At 50.0% G+C, this 18,596-nt stretch overlaps 2 protein-coding genes across 7 annotated transcripts in view; one reads left to right on the plus strand and one right to left on the minus strand.

The window, feature by feature from the left end:
• The window catches only part of LOC143432840 (glutamate receptor ionotropic, kainate 2), a 109,352-nt gene extending 100,835 nt beyond the window's left edge, over window positions 1–8,517 (minus strand). For 5 of the 6 annotated variants that reach the window (XM_076909762.1, XM_076909759.1, XM_076909765.1 and 2 more), the window contains exons 1-2: window positions 8,486–8,517; window positions 1,421–1,704 (exon numbers count right to left, since the gene is read on the minus strand). In XM_076909762.1, coding sequence (XP_076765877.1) covers window positions 1,421–1,493 — 73 coding nt within the window. In that variant the 5' untranslated portion in view covers window positions 1,494–1,704; window positions 8,486–8,517. Of the gene's footprint in view, window positions 1–1,420; window positions 1,705–3,454; window positions 3,507–8,485 lie in introns of those variants that run through there. The other variant, XM_076909760.1, reaches the window with a different exon arrangement.
• LOC143432839 (glutamate receptor ionotropic, kainate 2) overlaps window positions 1–18,596 on the plus strand; it is a 257,821-nt gene that overhangs the window by 76,382 nt on the left and 162,843 nt on the right. The window lies entirely within an intron of this gene.

Raw genomic sequence — 18,596 nt, forward strand, 5'->3', positions numbered from 1 at the left:
AATGTAACGTGTCCAAACTGACTGGTTAAGTGGACTGTATTAATTCAAACTGCGGTATTATTCGCGGACAGGGAACCTGGTTAACTTTACCCGAGAAGGGGAAACCTCCCCGCTCAGATGGGATTCTTGGTCCACTGTGAGAAACTCTTAATGAATCTTTGATGGGATATTTTTGTAAAGAAACGGGAAAAAGCCATGGGGATGGGAGATGCGAGTATGAAACATCGTGGCGCGAAAAGGACAGCAGGTACTCCACGTTTTTTTCGCTCGAAAAGGGAATTTGCGCAATCATAGGTTGGAAATATGGGAGGCGGTATGAAAGACGAGCCTCTACAATAGCGAGGAACGCAAAAAGCTCATTGCGGTACCAGGAAGTCAGCCCTCCATAATTCATTGAAGCTCAGCGGGTAACGCTCGCGACACTGTGTCGTGGTCCGTCGTAGGAAGCGGGTCACGTATGTCGACGTTGTATCGACATCCACGGCGAAGTGATTCCGCCAAACCAGAGAGGTGAGTTTCGCGTCATATTTTCGTGGCAGGCGAGATTTTCTGTATTCATCAGCTGCCGCTGAGCGGGGCTGCGAGATTAATTTGTCGGTTAAACAGCGCCGTGTTGAACGATCTGGCGGGACGCGTAGACGTTAACGCGTAGCCGGAGGAAATTAACTCACAAAATGGTTAATTAGTCAGACCGTTGAATTCAATTTGTCAACGACCAGGGCGTAGACTCGCGCGTTCCCCGTTGGTCCCGGTGGAAAATCTTATCAGTCTTGTGCACCGACGGTAACGGGGACAGGAGGAAAGAATTTTTTTCGCGTGCGTTAATTAGTCGTAGAAGTAATTAAAACTCGGTTGCTTCCGACTGGCCTGTCAAAGATTAACTTCGGCCCATTCAATAAATGTTCACCGTGGAACTTTCTCGTCCCGCGCTCTCCATCGCCCTCTGTCTTTCATCTTCTCCCTCGTAGTTTCTCCCTCCTTTCTTTCTGCTTTTTTTTTCTCTACCCACTCGTCCTAACGAGGAGAAGCAACCGTTAAAAAGTTGCCCCGAGATAAATTTAATTACCCGGCCGAACATGCTTATTCCGCGTAACTACGCGGAACACGCGAGGTAATCCTATAAAATTCGTCCCAATTAACATAATCAAATCGAACATATGCGGACGAGTTATCGCGCACTCTCTCTCTCTCTCTCTCTCTCTCTCTCTCTCTCTCCCTCCCACCGATTAAGAGAAGCGTGAATCTCGAAATGAACGGGAGCAGCCAATATTTAATTAACGCCAGCCGGTGTGGCTTGCGGTTCTCGTTTCTTTTTCGCGAGGAATCCACCGTGGGCGAGCCTGAGCGGGACCGGAATTAATGCCGTCGGCATTTCGGTTTTTATCGTCGTTTAAATGTAGGCGGGATCGATTCGACTCACCGAGTTTGATGACCGGCGGCAGCGACATGGCAGTGGTGACCAGGATGACAATGATGGCGAACAACAGTGCCATTGTGCCCGACGTGAACTCAGCCTCGCACCCTGACTATGACATCGTTCTTCCGTGTTCCGTCGCGGGGCAGAATGCGATACCACCAGGCGGTAGAAACATACGTACGTAGAAGGCAGGATCGTTCACGAACACTTCAACGCGGGACCGCACATTGTCGTGGCTTGATCGCGGGCGTCGACGTCGGTCCTCGTTCAGCCCTCATTGTCCGCACCTGAAACGACACATCGAGACGTCCCCTTTAAAAAGAGGATCCCCATTCTTTCAATTAACACGCGCGAGACGTGCGAACGTTTCCATTAATTCCAGAGTTCGGAAGCCTCTCTCGTCGTTCGACGGCGCGACTGTACGTGGCAACGCGTCTCCAGCTTTTCAGCGCCGCGGCGGTATTAAAAAGCCCGAATCTAAATAACGCGGCTGGGATTTCGGTGAATCACGGACGAGCGCAGACAGAGAGGCTGCCGTTTCTCATGAAACATCGATCATTGAAAAATGTCGGGTAGTCCCTTTCGAACCGCTCAATGGCCACCGTGTGTACAGCCGATCCAGCGTAATGCAGCGGGATCGGTTACACACGGAAACTAAGCTGCCAGCGAACCGTTCCACCCAGGCCAGACTGTAGAGGATATTATCGGCTCTCTGGTATAATTTCGCGGACATCGCGGGCGGAATTTACGCCCATCTTTCGCGTGCATGCGAGTTGTCTGTGAGCCCTAATGGACGTCATCAGTTTAATGGGGGTATCCTTCGGCTACGAGCTGCTACGCGTATCCAATTATCAGTCGACGAACTCGATAGTGTTCCACGCGATTCTTGAAAATATTTTCCGAGCTAGTCTTGAAAACGGGCACGTGGAAAGCGGCGTAGAAGAATGTGTGGATCTCGTTCCAGACGAATAAATAATGAAAAAGGCTGTTGGAGGACCGTTCCCAAGTTCGCGATACAAAACGGCCACGGAAATGATATTGCCATGGAAAATTCCGTTCGATTCATCGGGAAGAGTCTTGTTATATTGGAACGGCGTCTCCGTAGAAAATGTCCAAGCAACACGTTCGGATAATTGAATTTTCTAGAACCTCTAGCATCTACTCTCTATCCCCGTCCAAAGACGTTCTCGTGATTCAGCAGATATATTTTAGCCAGAGAACGAGAGGAAAATAGAGTAAGAGAGAGAGAGAGAGAGAGAGAGAGAGAGATGGATTATTTGATTCGATCGGACGGGCAAGATTATCGGGAACGGATCGTCATTGAAAAGGGCCAAGTAAGTCCAGCTCTTGGATAATCGAAGTCAGGAGACCCTTAGCGCTCTAATTTCACAGCTTCTGCTAGAGGACGACAGGATACCATTCCGTGACAATGAAAAATCCGACAAACACTCGCCAAAGTATCGCGTTCTTCCCCTGGAAAACTACCTCTTTAGAAGCACGTATACCGTTTTCGAATCGGGCCACCGTCGAGCCCGGCAACGAGCCCTCGACGTCTCGAATTAACTCGTTCAAACGCTTCGCGCAATGGAAAGTGTCGCAAACAAACTGCGAAAAACTGTAAAAGTCGTGAGGAGGGCGGCGAACGGTTTACTTGCAGCCGGGTAACGTTAACGTAACGGGCTGGATAAGAGCGCAATTTCCAGGCGCGCGACGCTCGCGAAGTGGATTATTGTAAGTTGATAATTGTATTCGATTCGGGTGTAAAACAGGCGCGGAGTTCGTCTAATGGTCCTACATAATCCGTCCCTGTTTCGGCTCTGTTTAATGGCCGTAGGAAAGTACTCTCGTCCTAACGTGATTGAAAACGCTTCGACGTCCCCGTTATTAAGGTTAACCATTATTACATCGCGGACGAAGCAACGTCGGAATTTATCGCCCGTTTAATCGACACAGTCCTCCGCCGTGTCTCGTTGCTAATAGTGGAAGCTCGTCGTCGCGGTACGGCTGTTAATTGTATTAACGATAACGGTTACTCACTCGTCCCTGGTGAACGCTGCAGCGTAGAGACAGCTTGGAGTCGAGCAGAGTTCGTGACAGCACGGCGCGATCTTACGCACTACTTCTCTACTTCGTTTCGCCTTCTTCTATTTGCAAGTATCGGGGCAAGTCGTAGGAATTCGTAGGGATTCGTATCAATTCGTAATGATCCGTGGCGACTCGCGACGCTCCGCCGCGCTGTACGCATTCTGTGTACTCACGCGAACGTTTTTGTTTTTCGATTCGACGCACTCGAGGCGGAGGCAGTTTCAGGATCTCTGTGTCTTCTTATTTTTTGCGACAAATTATGTGTACAAGTTATATACAACTAAACGAAAACTGTACAAACGAAAAGAAATTAATCGCTATTACAAGTAGACTCAGCTACAAAATGGATGGCTCCTAGCTCGAGCAAAAGTCACGTAGCCATTCGATCCTTGGCGATCAGGATCGATCGACAGGGACGTTGTACCTGGTCTACGAAGAAAACTGTCTGAGTACGAGTGCACGAGTTCGGTGTCGATACCACATGCAGCTCACGCTTCCGCTATTAGAGTTAACGTAAACGGATTTAAGCTAACCCAATTTACCGAGGGGTAACTTCGCCCCCAGTGGTGTTTGTTTGTCGTTCCACCTCGGCTGGCCTTAAACGTGCCGCCTGATTACATACGTGTGTCTACACTCTACCAATCACTTTGTTTTCCTACAGTTTTCCCTGCTATTTTCCCTAAGAATCATCGGGGTGCCTTCCTCCCACGAGTCGATCGTTCCACCCCTATTTACGAGCTTTATACCAGCTACACCGTGGCGTCCACTAGCTTTACGACAGAAACCCGGCCAAAGCCGTTCCTTTCTGTTCGAACGATCCTTCATGCCGTGTCCCAGCGAATATTACAGACGAAACAGTCGATGCAGGAAGGTTACGTCTCGCCGACGATCATCGTAAACTCTCAGATCGATCGTTTACCGCGGCCTTATTTCTGTTTGCTACCAGCTCGTCCCGATCGATACGCCCCCGCTCGTTTAGATTAAACTCAGATTCAAATTCAAAGGAATCGCCTGGCGAACGCGAACTTGTTATTTACCCGAGGTAAAAGAACCGTTGGAACTGTGCTTGACTGGGAAATGCAGCTAGAACCTGGCTACGCGATACACGATCTCGATAAAAATCGGGCGAAAGAGATTTCGAAAACTTTATCGTCCCCACTGGATTGTCTCTGATCCTCTAAAGTATTTATTGGACTCATTCCTCGCGGTTGAACGAGGTACCAACGGCACGATTGAAATTCGTCGCGAATTTCCCTCGATAGTCGACTCAGACGAGGTAACCGAGACGGATTGATTGCGGATATTGATTGTACTTAGACCACGATCTCGTGTATCGCGGATTGCAGGAATGCTCGTTCCCTTCGAGCCTGTTACGTGAAAGATCCTTCGTCGATTCGTCTATGAAGAGTGGAGGAAGGAGGATTGAACTTTTTTTTCCGGATTCATGAGAAGCCAACCTATCCCTTCGACTCGATCTCCCATCTTACGTGCAATCGATTCGAAATGAAACGATGTCCCTGTCACAGTTAGATTGTACCATTCTGATGGTCATTGCTGCCCCACTTCAGTCCCAGACACGCGTCAGGTTAAGCAACATTTAATATTTCACGATCCCCGTAAGTGGACTCTCGCTCTATAATTCAGCTCGAACTCCCTGAAGACTGATTTTCTCTGCAGCGTATAAGAAACCTATCCCGGAGTCGGGGACGAAACGTTTCTTTCCATTGGAATCGAAAGAGAGGCTGTACCGTGCTGTTGATTCGTCGAGACGGCGAACAAAAATAGAGGAAGGCGTTCAACCCCTTTTCTTATCCCCTGTGCAAGTCTGATCGGTGGAATTAATCTGGACAGGGCGGGCGAGTCGTAAACATGACTCTAACGATGCGTCGTAATAGTGGATTGTCTTTGCGTCGCATATCGACGTGAAAGGAAAAAGGGAAGAGCGGACGGGGATGGTGGCCAAGGGAACGGGGGAAGAAAGCGACGAAAGGACGCTCTCATTAAAAAAGATATTCCGGCGAAATGGAGGAGGGACCGTTTAAATTAATCTCGTTGCGAGGCAGTTTATTAGCGAGATCCGGCTTATGCAATTGCCGCTCGTAAAGTAAAGAATTCACTGGATTGCCGGGCAATGTAAACGTTTCCGCGGGTATAACAGCCAGCTTCTTGCGAGAAAGCGGAGATAGGTTTAATTAACGGTACCATCGGCAAAAATTCTCGCTTCGATTTCCGTTAACACCGCGACTTTCATCTCGCGTTTAATCGAAATACAGCCAGGTGCTCCATCTACAGGGAACAGATCATCGTCTGTAACGTGCGTGGTCGTGACGAGGCAACGCGTGTAGGTCGAGAAGAGAATTTCAAAGTTCCCGCGGTATTAAAGCCTGGTACCAACGAGAATTATTTTGTAACCGCGTCCGATGACTCTGAATCAAGGGAACTTTATCGAGACACAGCAACGAAACTCGACTGCAGACAACCATCCGGTATTCGGCTGGCTCTCTCACTTCAAGAGACACCCACGGAATTTTCTATTCCTCCCTTGACCGTGTCCTGCTAGGCTCACCCCCTCGCGAGTCCTCCACTCGTTCCTTTTTCCGCCCCAGATCGACCTGGAATTTTAATTATTGTCAACCGTCGCGGACTCGAGGAGGTGGAAATGAAAAAGCGAGACGAAGCAGCCGAAACAGAGAGGAGAATCAATGGCACGTCGTAATTCACTGTGCACAGAGTTTATAATGGAATCGCGGAGTTGGTTTTTTCGAGTACCGCGCCGCGTGTTTCAGGCGGCGTCGCTTAACTGCTTAATTATACGGGCCACGGTCGAACATTTTTTGAGAAAAGCTTGTTGAATGGAACGGTTAATGACTATCATTTTTTTTTTCTCGTTTTACTCTTCATATCGTTACGCCCCGGCCATTGTGCCTGGTCGACGTTCAAAACTGTAACCATGCGAAACCTGGTATTGTAGCGGCGTCGGTTGATCGTACTGGAAAATTCGATTTTTGAACATTTTTAACCGCGCTAATTGGTTTCCACGGTAATTCGAGAATTCTCGACGCCGCCGTTATTCGAGCGCTCGTTCGCGCGTCACTACTGTGTAACCGTGACAAATACAATGCCGGAAACTACAAGGTAGCTGTTCAATAACCTAACGGGTCCCGTCATTAATTTATCGGCATGCCTGGCTGCGAATTATGCACGTACTTCCCAATTACCATTCAGCCCCATCTGATACGGTTACCGTTAATTGGATGCCCCTTTTTTCGATCGAACTTAACTCGATCGAGCAGAGGCGGTCACTCGTAAAGAACGGTGGGACGCTCGAGAGTGGAGGACACACGAGTCAAGTACTCTGGCAAATATTTAGCGAACGAAATCGCGAGTAAAAATCGAACGGCAGCCTCGAGGAGACACAGCTCTGAAAGGTGTCGCGAGACGCGACAGAAAAGTTGGGGACGCCGTCGCATCGTTGGGCGGTGATCGCAGTTACTCTTCGGGGGTGTCTCGACCGCGGCGAAACCCGCTTTGCTTGCGTGGAAGCCCGAGAAATCGTGGGCGTGCAAAAGCTCGAGGGGACGAGAGGTGTCTCGGAAGGCGTTAAAAAGGCCACGTCGCTCGTTCGCTGATACGAATCGAAACTTTATCAGCGAACGCGCGAGTTCCCTGTCGAGGCGTTTCGAAATCACCCGTCGTTAGTTTCGTTTAATTAAGTCGTTCGATATCGCGGCCTGGACTGAAATACCGGCCAGAGTTTCCTGTAATTTCGGATGACAGAAGCGTGAACAAGTTCTCGCGCGATTTCGTGATCAATTTTGTCGGGTTTGCGTAGTGTCAGACCAGGTGGATTCATAACGCAGTTCGAACGGAAAAATAAAATGGGTGATCGATGGACAGAGAGGGTTGAACGGTAGTTACGGGTTTGAGGCATTCGTCCGATGTAATTAAATTAGAGGAAACGTAGTTAGAGCATGGATACCTTCCGTACGTACCTTTGACCCGGAATCGATCGGCGAACGATTTATTCCCCGTAAGTAATTGAACGCGCAAGTTGTTATAACGATGGTGTTCAGGAATTAATGCGAGAGATGGGAAACGAATGAGAAATTAAACGTACCTGCTCGCGTGTCGAAATCTCTCGGCTTAATTGATACCTTCAAACGATAATAATATTAAAATTTAAAGCCTTCCACTTCAATCTTGTTTCTATTATTTATCATTAATAATGGCCGTTACGAATCCCACGCTCGCATCGAACTAAATAAATGATTAACTCTAAAGTACGTATCGATAATTACCAGGTTGCAACTCTCGTCCAACGATATACAGACATTATGCATGAATTCATACGCGCTGCCACTACGAAATAGTAATATTGTCGCGCGCGTGAATTATAATTACGACACGGTTTGTTTTGCAAATCACACGAGTCGACGAGCGTCGAGCGGCCGATTGAAAAAACATTCACTGACCAGCGCGCGGGATCGATATGTAAACCACATTCATATCGAGGACTTCCGCGAACTCGTCCCGCCGCGAATCGAACTTTCCGAAACGATCGAGCTTATCGCGAACGTTCGCGGGTCTTATTAAACTTCGCCAATCGGAATAGTATCTGCACGAGAGGGTGGCAGGGTGAAAGGGGCGAGAGATAGAAGCCAGTTCGGTGACCATTAATCGCTAACCGATCGGAAACCGTGGAAAATTCGCGCGTACCTGTGCGCTTCACCGGGAGCCACACCAAAACCACGAACACCGCTAATACCCACCGATGGTCTCGTCAAGAACTGTCGACGACCGTGAGTGACTGACGACGTGTTAACCATCGATCACCCATCGACACCCATGGATTAACACCCTCTCGAGAATAAAGGAACGCCTCTCGAACCGCGAAAGCAGCTGCACAACCCTCGCGAGCGAGCTAAACAGAGACAGAATCCCGGAAATCAGCCTTGTCGGGATTGCGTGCACGCGCATACTCACGTTTCTTCCGTTCCCACCGTGAAACGTTCATTCAAGCCTAATCAATGATTTTTACGCGTCCACACTGTGTATCACCGACCCTTGTGTCACAGAGGAACCACCCTATCGACGCTTCGAAGCACCGTACACTCGCGGTTTGACATTCACTTCACGAGGCTTGTCCTACGTATCATGCTTTCCACTGAGATGGTGGCCTCGCGGTTGCAACCGGCCCGGGAAACTCTGGTTCACCGCGATGAAAGCGATAGACACGGAGGTCAGGTTCTATCGGGACGATCTGGCCGATACTTTCTTCTAAGCGTTGGGCAATCCCATCGAACAACGCGAATCCAATGCGACAGGCTAGTTAAATAGATCGTTATCGCGTTCCTCGTGTGCGATCATCGGAAATGTTCGTCCCGATAACCATGGCGCCGCACTATCTCGGCCGAGTTCTCGTTATCCCGCGACTCGTCATGGCACGCCATGAACCGCGTCGAAAACTCTCCGCGGTTTGTCCTCCGCAATTTTCCTTAACGAGCCGACATCACAGCAGCTCGCGACCAGGGATCGACACACGTGGCGAGTTAGGCCAAGTTGGCCCAGTATCGTTGATCGATCCTTTGCTACGGTTCGCGATTGCCCGCAACTTAGCCCGTAACTTCGTCGATGCGCAAACTTCACAGTGTCTTCGTGAGCGATGACAATAAATCGTTAGACGCGGGAGTCACTGTTCGACTAGCGATCGTCTAACGATCCTCCCTCGCTATCGCGAACCGCCGTCCATTAATCGAGACACGGCTACGATCCTCGAACCGGTTCAAACAAACACGACTATCGTCCCCGACCACTTGAACCCCCCCTTCAAAACGATTTCCGTCGAACCCTCCTCGTAAACACTCTCGTCGAGTTGGACCACTTCGTCGGTGAATCCGCTGCGTTCAAGCTTAGCTATACGCACTCGTCGTTCGTCGGGTACATCCGGTGGAATCGAAACGGGCACGCGATCGAGAACACCTCCCCGTTTTTCGAACGCGCGGTCCGACGATCGCGAAAGACGCGCGGGCACTGGCTGCGCCAGGACGATCTACCACCCCCGGACGAGTGCGCGGACCGCCGTCGTAGGGGGTGGCGGATGGCTCGTCGAGGGGTGGCCGCGCGAGAAAGAGAGACACCGTAGTGGAATACGCGGGTAGGCGCGGGAGGGGGTGGCGGCGGCGGTGGCGCGCACGCAACGCATGGAATCTCCGACCCGCTGGTTCCAGGCGCCAAAACCACCCCCGACGGGAACAGCCAAAGTCGACTGCTATCTGGGTTACTGGACTCTCTCGCGGCGTCGACCCTGACCAAGCCACGAATTAAACAGGCCGCGGTTCCGGATGTTTTAACACGGCTACCGATTTTCGGGGGTCACCTGTGCTTCTTCCCCCTGAACTATGGGCGGATCAATGGATCGAACGATTTACTTGGGGTCGACGGACGCGAGCGTGGAATATATAATTCCAGTCTTTTTTCTTGTGATAATCGAACGTGTTTTACATCGAGAGATGCTTAGCTTTCTTATGTAAATAGGTAAGGACGTAACGTAATTCATAAAATATGTACAGGTAAAGGAGGAAGGTAGTCATTAAAACTATAATCGCGTTAGTGTCCGCGATAATGGATTCATGAATAGGAAATTGTTCCTGGGAGAACGGAGCTGGAGTTTTCGACGAGTTATTCGACTTGGGTAAAGAAATTTCGCGTAAAGTGGTCAGATCGGTGGAATAGAGATAAAGATGGATATTTTGTCCGCGAAATCCAACGTCGATCGATATGTTATGATTGATTTTTTCGTTCAGTTGTAATAACGTGAAACCCCAAGCACAGGAGTCCTTAGAATCGAAGTTGGACCGCTTCTTATACCCGACAAATCTTAACAAGTCCTAGTTACCCGTCCGCAAGCGTCCCATAAAGTTTCAAGGACAGGATCAAAGCAGGAAGAGGGATCCTCTTAGCGAATCGAAGGGCGTTCGTCGGGTTCTTGCATTCAAAATGCATTAGACATCTTATTGGGCGGCGTTTCATCCGGATTACCGTGCTTGCTCGACCGTGTTGCAACTTCGTCCGGCGAACGAAAGTCTCGCTGGCAAAAAAAACCGGGCACTCGCTCTTTTCTTACCTCGCTCGGGGACACAGCCGAGCGTGGTCGAAGGTTCGTTCCGGCAGGGATCTTGAATAATTTAGCAATAGTCCAGCCTTTTTTCGTGGGGGCAAGAAAACCTTGAATTATTACGAGCGTAAAGTCGCGCGAGAAACGAGCGAACATTGTAGAAATATTGACAATGTCGCGGAACAATTTAATCGATCGACGTTATAAATTGAATATTCACGTAAATCAAAGGGAACCGACAGAGGAGAAACTTACAGCGTAGCGCGAGAAAAATGTCCACGTTCCCATGGATCCATCCACCCCTTTACTCTCGCACAAAACTAATGGACTCTGCTTTCGCATAATGAATACGCCATCCTCTGCACAACCTCCGTTTGAACCTCGACTTAACTTCCCCCGCGGCGTAAAAATAACCAAACACCGGTGGGAGCGAGCCACGGTGACGTGGACCAAGTGCAACAGAATTGAAACACCACCCCTTGTAACGGGAGAAAGCCACCAGGCGGTCTGACTAACGGCGAACGTTTTGCACGATCTACATAGCCCAGAGAGACGGTCGGAATTAATGAAAGAGCCGGCGAGTAATACGGCGGACAGCGGAGTTCGATCGCAGCCGAGCCATGAAGCCAGGCAAAAGAGGCGAGTAGGGCGTCCAGCCAGCAATGGAGACGGTGGAACGAGAAGGGTGGACGCGTGCGAGTAGTCGCCTCCTTCCGACACCCTTTCGAGAACCGAAAGATACCATACAGAGAAGCAAAGTCGCTTTATCTGGGTTAGTGGACGTCGACCCTGACCACTTCCTACGCAAAGAGGATTGAAATAAACTCAAGCATTTATCAACCGTTTCGTACCTTCTCGCGTTACGTAATAGGGACCATCGCGATCGTTCACCATGGAAATCCTATCCGCGTGATCTCCCATGGCTACAGAAAGACTGGCTTCATTTTTAGAATGTCAGCCTGCGGACTTGGGAAACATTTCACCGTGGCTATCGCGGGCGAAACTTCTCCGGACAACTTTTCCAACGACGCGAGGGGATGGGGGTTTCTCGTGGCTCGGGTGCCGAAAATCGGAGCGAATCCACCGACGACGGACTTTCGACGCTTGCTACTCGCAATTGCACGGAACGGATCGACTTCGCGATGGTATTAATTAGATTGAGCGCGGGGCCGTGGATTGAAGAATCTTCAGGTGTTGGCTGGTCCACTCGAGCCGCGAAGGGTTTTGGAGCGGTTAGAAGACCACGATTGGCTTCCTCGGCTTGTTCCAGCGGCCTCCTTCGGCCTCCTCGCGCGTTTCTCTTACTTATTGCCGTCTCTTCTCGGAACGATTCCGGAATTTTTCTGGTGTCAGAGCGAACTCTATCTGCGAAGTTGCGAGAACCGTCGCGCGGACGAAACGCAGCGAGGATGAAACTTTGATGAGGTAAGAAGCTGGGCGAGGAAAACGCGGAGCGTCGGAGAGGAAAAAGAAAAAAGTGAACACCGGGCTTCCTTCGTCGTAACTTCGCATTAAAAGGAAAGATTGTTTCGTAACAGTTAATACGATGATTCCGCGAATCGCCGGCTTGGCGACAGATTTCTACACCAGCCTCCTTTTTTTACTGCGAATTGATGCGCCAGAGGTACTCGATCATACGCCGCTGCTTTCACGACGCATTTGCGCTAGGAAATTCGTAACATCTCGGGGAAATAAAAATTTATAACTCTGATTCAGCTGAATCCTGACGATCTGCTCGTTCCATTTTCCCTTTTAGCCGTCCAGGAAACCTTCCAGAGGTACCTTTACCAGATTTTGACTCGTCTCGCGAACATCATCTAGAAATGGCACAGTAAGTTGCCTAAAATGAACGACGTCGAACGCGCGACGAGTGTCGTTTCGTCGAACGTTTCGAGTTCTGCTCGCAAATATTTAAAGTATCGCGTTTGTTTCGAGCGTGGCGTTCGATGGCACCCCGCGACATCCTCCTCTCGCGCGAAGACAAACATCCTGGCCAAGGCCCAAGAAAACCGCTGACACATTTCCGCGTATAATCCAACCCGGTTTGCATGGGATCGTCGATAACGGAATGGTGAATTCGCGTGCTATCGCTTCGCCAGACGCCGTGGAAACGGGCGGATTACAACCGCGCGCGTCTACCTTTTGCTTAAATCTGATTTGCCGCGCGCATTGCTATCGAGCGTAATTCCTCGAGGATTTCAAATATCAAAGAAATTGATCACGTCGGGGACATTGAACGTCTTCGTTTACATCGAAGCAACGCTTCAGTCCGTCTCTCGTTTCGATTTTGCTCGAATTCCGACACGAAACGGACGTATAACCAGCGAGTGTTCCTCAGCATCAGACAAAAGCACGCCAAAATACATCGGCTGCGACGTGGCGGAGGACGCGATATTTCGTCGCGTGACGAAGATTGCTTCCTTTTCGGAGGAACACGCGACGCATACGTAAATCATGGATCGACGTGGAGAGACGTTCGCATGGTGTGAGTGTCGTCGACAGGCCGGCGGCGAAAAAAGGAATCGTCGGTTCCTCTTGTTTTTCCGCGCAATCAAACCGTCCAGGCAGTTTCGACGACACAGCCTCGCCCTCCTTCCACGATTGTATCGAGGCTTTGCAGTCGTTTCTCCCTGGTTCGACAACGCTACTGCCCTACATTATTTGATTTCGCTGGATCGTGCGTCCGGATTTGTCGATCCATTCCGCGATCGCCAGACGCAGACGTCGAGATTGAATTAATCGCCACGCGACGATTCGCAGGAAAGTGTAGAAACAAACGGAGAACAGCCAGCCAGGAAAAGCGCGATCGTGCCGCGCGTAGAAATGTCGATGGTCGTAATTCATTGGCTCCTGTGCGTCGTTCGCGCGATAAAAGTGTAACCGAGCAGCCCCAACGCCAAAGATATTTCGTCCCGTGGAGTATCGAGGTTTCATAAATACCAGCATTATCTGCCGCGCCATTATTTGTCACGGTCGATTTCGAATCAGCTGGAGCTGTTCATTTCGCGCGAATCGTTTTTACGGTTCCCCCCCAGCCCTCCTCGATAAAAGCAACTCCGTCGAGCCTCCTGGTCTCACGAACAGTTTATCGCGTGCCACCGCGAACGGGGCATCAATTTCCTGATAACGCTCTCGCGTGCAATCACGTCGAACGATTCCCACCCTCTCGAGATCAACGATCGCGACGAGTACATTTCGCGACGAGGATTCAACCCCCGCGCGTTCGATCGCTTGTTTCCGGTTCCTTGAGCTTTCGTTCGAGCCCCGCATCGATGCCAGCTAATCGTATCGGGGATGGCGCGTCCAATTCTCGCGGCTCCAGAGAAACCACTTGATCAACGTTCGTGTTTCTCCACGGAACACGTGTACTCCATCCTTCTACCGTCTCCACTCGCGATCCGCATAAATTAAATCCACTCCAGCTCGATGCTACGTAATCGAGACCGCGCGCTGATTCGCGCTGATATTCGAACTTATTGTTCGCGGAGGCACGCGCGTGCTCGTATCGATCGACGGTGTCTTGGTTCGACGCCAAATCATTCGATTCACCCTCGCGTCCTTCTATTCGAGCTGCATCTCGCTCTGTAGATAGAGCTGGCTTCGCAACCTCGCGATATAATCCTCATCCCCCTTCCACTTTTCATTCCCTTCCTCTGTTATTCTTTTCCGAATAGGACGGAACCGCGTTTAAGTGAGATGAACTTTGAGATGAGAATATGGAGACTGATACTTTCTCGTCTTCGTTCTCCGTTTCTCTTCAGGAGCAGGCGTTACTTTCTCCTTTCAGCGGCTGTTTCCAGTGAGAAGTGTACATTAAATCAGTTAACTCGTATATATTTTATAACTTCGCTCGTAACGCGCGTCGCAGTCGCCCCTTCCACGGTTTATTATTGAGATAAAACGTCTCGGATAATCATTTTGCAACTCCTGGACGCGATTCGATTTTTTACTCCCTTTAAAAGTCCTTAAAAGGCTGGCCCCGGCCCTGGCGGGCTTTTGTCGCAGCTGGGACAATGCGGTTTCACGCGGCAGATTTATGAACGGCGAGGCTAGTACTTCCTTCTTATTCCGCCATTAGCAGGGTCGTTAATTAAGTTAGCAAAAAGAGGACCAGCGAAGGGATGCGAGATAACGAAAGAACCGTATACCGGAGGCGTTAGGTCGACCCGAAGCGCGGTTCCCACCGCTCATCCACCTTTTTCTTTCCTCGACACTTTCATCCTATTTACTTTCCCTTTCACACTGTGATTCCTAATCGTTCGCGTCGATCTTAAGCTGGCAGGAACTTCCATCTCTCTCTCTCTCTCTCTCTCTCTCTCTCTTGCACGGTCTCGCACTCGATCGTCGCTCAACGTCCGATAAGAGAACCATATAACACGATATTATCGTGTCCAGTCATCCGCGTAGCCTGAAACGAACGCGAGACTTATCATCGAGGCGTTGTTCGAAACGCGCACAGTCCAGGATCGACGGAAGCGTCGCTGGGTAAGGTTTCGTTTAAAAACGGATCGATAACGGGTCTCGCGACGGTACAGAGGCACGTTCACCTAGATTTCCGCGGGTGCATACTTCTTCATTTGGCCAGATGAAAAGCAGAAAGCGCCCCCGCCATGGGGCGTAAATCATCGCCGCGATTTGGGACAGTCAACATAGGCGGACGATATTACAGTGGTATCTCAACGAGCCCAGTGATTCATAGAGTAAACGTTCTCAGGCTACAATTACCGAGTATCAGGATGAATTTTCGATGTTATCCCGTTGTCATCGGGTAACGGGCGGGCCGCCGTTGTCGGCCGCTCGGCTCGTTAAATCCGCGCGGGCTCGAACCGAGGCCGTACATCATCCCCTACAACTTAACTGGGTTAACACGAGTTCGTACAAAGTTACACCGATTCCGGGGCGAACATTACGCGGAAGAAGTCCGTTGGTCAACGGAAACGGTCCAACGTTATTACTCAAACGACGGGGTTGCCAGTTAAAAATTTCAAGATTCCAAGAAGAGGAGATACTAAATCTTCGAGGATAAGGGCTGTTCCGGTCCGCGCGTGCTCGGCTGGCATCTTCGCGAATCACGAACACCCTCGATCGCGATCGATCCGCGAGCAATTACAAGCTCGTTGCTTTTAAATACGTGCCCCGCGACTGGCGCGCGTCGCAGCGGGGACCATAATGGCGAACGCTGGCTGGAATCGGTCGGGCGTGTCGACTACGCCTTCGTAGCAAGGTTACGCGGTGCGGATAACGTCGAGCTAGAAAACAACCGCCTCGCGCGTGGGTGGAAATCGATATCGCCGTGGCAGGTTTCGCGTTTCACGGAAGGCAAGTTGAATTTCGACGGCCCGTGAAATCGTCGCGACGTCGTTCGATGGCCGTTCGATGCATTTCCGATTTCAGCGGACGGAGAAAGGAGGAGAGCCAAGGCGAAACGCAGAGCGTTTAACAGTATCTGGACGATACGATCGAGGAAGAGATAAATTTGACGAGTGATCCGCGACGATTGTCGTCCGTTCGGTTTCACTTCTGCAGGATGAAAGTGAAAGCAGCGCCGCGCTCGTTCTTCCCTCGTCGATTCGGATCAATTAGGATCAATTTGTATGACGTATCGCTGGCGCGATGGGAATCGATGCGGCGTTACGATCAGGTCTCGTAGCACGAGTCCAAGATCAAGTTTCACGGAAGACAGGCTACGGTTTCGTCCAGCCGTGAAATCGTACGCTGGACTCGAGAACCGCGAGTCGATCGCGTAACAGCTGGGGGAAATGGAAATATGGAAAAGCACCGGTAAAATGAATTTGATGCTCCCGTGCAACTGCGATAGTATCAATCAACCAGTCGATCAAACGGGTTATTGAAAATTGTTCGAAATTTCTACTCCTCTAATTTTTATATTTGAAATAAAAAAAAAAGGTACAATTCGGTTCTGGAAATTGGATCCTGGAAATAATACGATTCAATGTAACAATTTGTCGTGATGGCTGCCGCTCGCTACCAGAATTCCTCATGCATTTCTCTGACGTATTTCCCCGTTGTCCTTTCTGGCTCGCGCTGGCCCCACACGCTTCCTTATTCTACTTCTGATACCTTGTCAGGGCCACCGTAATATGTATGAGTAGATGCGTTTAAGCGAGATGGATGTATGCATACAAATTGCGTCCGTAAGGCAACGGAATCGCGCTCTACACGTGCCGACGATCGCTGCTTTTCCAAATTTCGCCTCCTCCGCTCTGAAAGGGGAACGAGGTGCACCCGAAGTCGAAACGTCCGATGTCTATCGCATAATCTCCAGAGAAACCCGCTTTCCGGCGCACTGGAGAAATGGATCATTAAGACGTTATGTAACGCGACGCATACGCATTCGCTGTCGTTCCTAATGGCTTTTGAGATTCGAGCAGTTACAGCGGATCAAAGTTTCGCTGCTCTAACTATCCTGGCGAGAATTTACAAGTTCCGTATCGAACGGAACTACTTGCTAAACAACGTCTTTTGTGCAGAATCTTTCAGCCACGTAGTGACGTTACGAATTCTCGTTGGAATATTCTCGTAAATTCCTCTCGAAACGATTGGGTTTGTCGTCTGTCTAAATCATCAAATGGGTATAAGGACAAAATTGAAACATTCCTGGGAACACAATAGCTCTCCGTGTACGTATCTGTAAACATCGCAATGCCATTTTCCATCCTAATATTTGGCGACATTTCAATATCCAATGTTATATGTACGTACGAAGGGGGAAAAAATCTTCTTCAGATACAGATGGTTCCGGGAAATCGAAAACTCGATAAAATACCCGACGAAATTCCATCGACTACGATATTATACGCTCGCGAAGCTACTGCACGAGGAGCACAACGAAAGCCTGGGTATCTTCGTTTAATCGCATTATCTACGAGCCTAGACTTAATTAACCCACCCATCCTTGAGTGGTACACTACTCTCTATTACGAGCCCGTTCGTAAAGGTCTCGCGTGATTCTTCCTGCCTTTCGTTGTCCTATGAAAACGCGAAATAATCGCGATCGAAAATTCCTGTCCCAGACACGGGCGGCGTTCCTCGCGGCAGAAACGATTTCCACGGAACGCGGCCTGTTCCGTTTCTTATTAAGACATTTCGAAATTCATAGGTCGTAATCAAGCCGGCGGTGGAAGCGTGTCATTCGGACGAGCTCGAAACGAGGAAGGAATTGGAACGTTTCGGTGTGCGATGTGCGCTGGTGTACGCGAAACGATCTCTCCGTGTCGCACGCCAAACAGCTAGACGGAGCGAGGAGGGGCGACGAGGAGAGAAGGATTTCGACAGTGTTAGACAGAGTTTAAACTAAAAGGCAGTGAAAGTGTTCCTGTGGAGCATGACGGGAGTAATGACACCAACACAACGGCTCGACCGATTCACGCACGGTGGTGGGTAGAGACCAGGCGTTCGTGCGGGGCCGCGACCATTGCCGTGGAACACGCCGGGTCGTAGAATCGTTATCGACGTCGATGAAAAACCAGCCACCGAGAAAATCGACGCCGGAGGATTCATTTTCCCAGCAGGGAGCGAGAGGTGCTCGCGAGGAACGATGGAACACGCCTCGTGGCGAGACGGTGGTTGGTCATCGATCGACGATGCGTGTAATTTTTATAGGATTCTTCGGATTTTCGAACGAGAGCCGCGACACGACGTCTACGCACGCGAGGAATGTCGCGAAGCTACGTTACTTCTGTAACGTGACAAAATTTATTTCGCTTCAGAGCAGCCAGTTTTCATGCTCAGAAATTCATGTTCGCGAGTATTACGCGACGATTACCAGGTAAATCGCAACCTTTCAGTTCGAGTTACGATCGCTGGTACGTCGCGATCGTTTTCGCGCGTTCGTCAAACGGAGCTGGCGACGATAAGGAAAATTGAATCGGCGCTCGAACGCGTGTAACGGCGCCGGCGAAACGATTCGATCCGATTTTCGTATCCCAGCCGCGTTTCCGACAACGGGGAAATAAAAGC

Source organism: Xylocopa sonorina, chromosome 2 (genome assembly GCF_050948175.1).
Source record: "Xylocopa sonorina isolate GNS202 chromosome 2, iyXylSono1_principal, whole genome shotgun sequence".
NCBI classification, from domain to species: domain Eukaryota; kingdom Metazoa; phylum Arthropoda; class Insecta; order Hymenoptera; family Apidae; genus Xylocopa; species Xylocopa sonorina.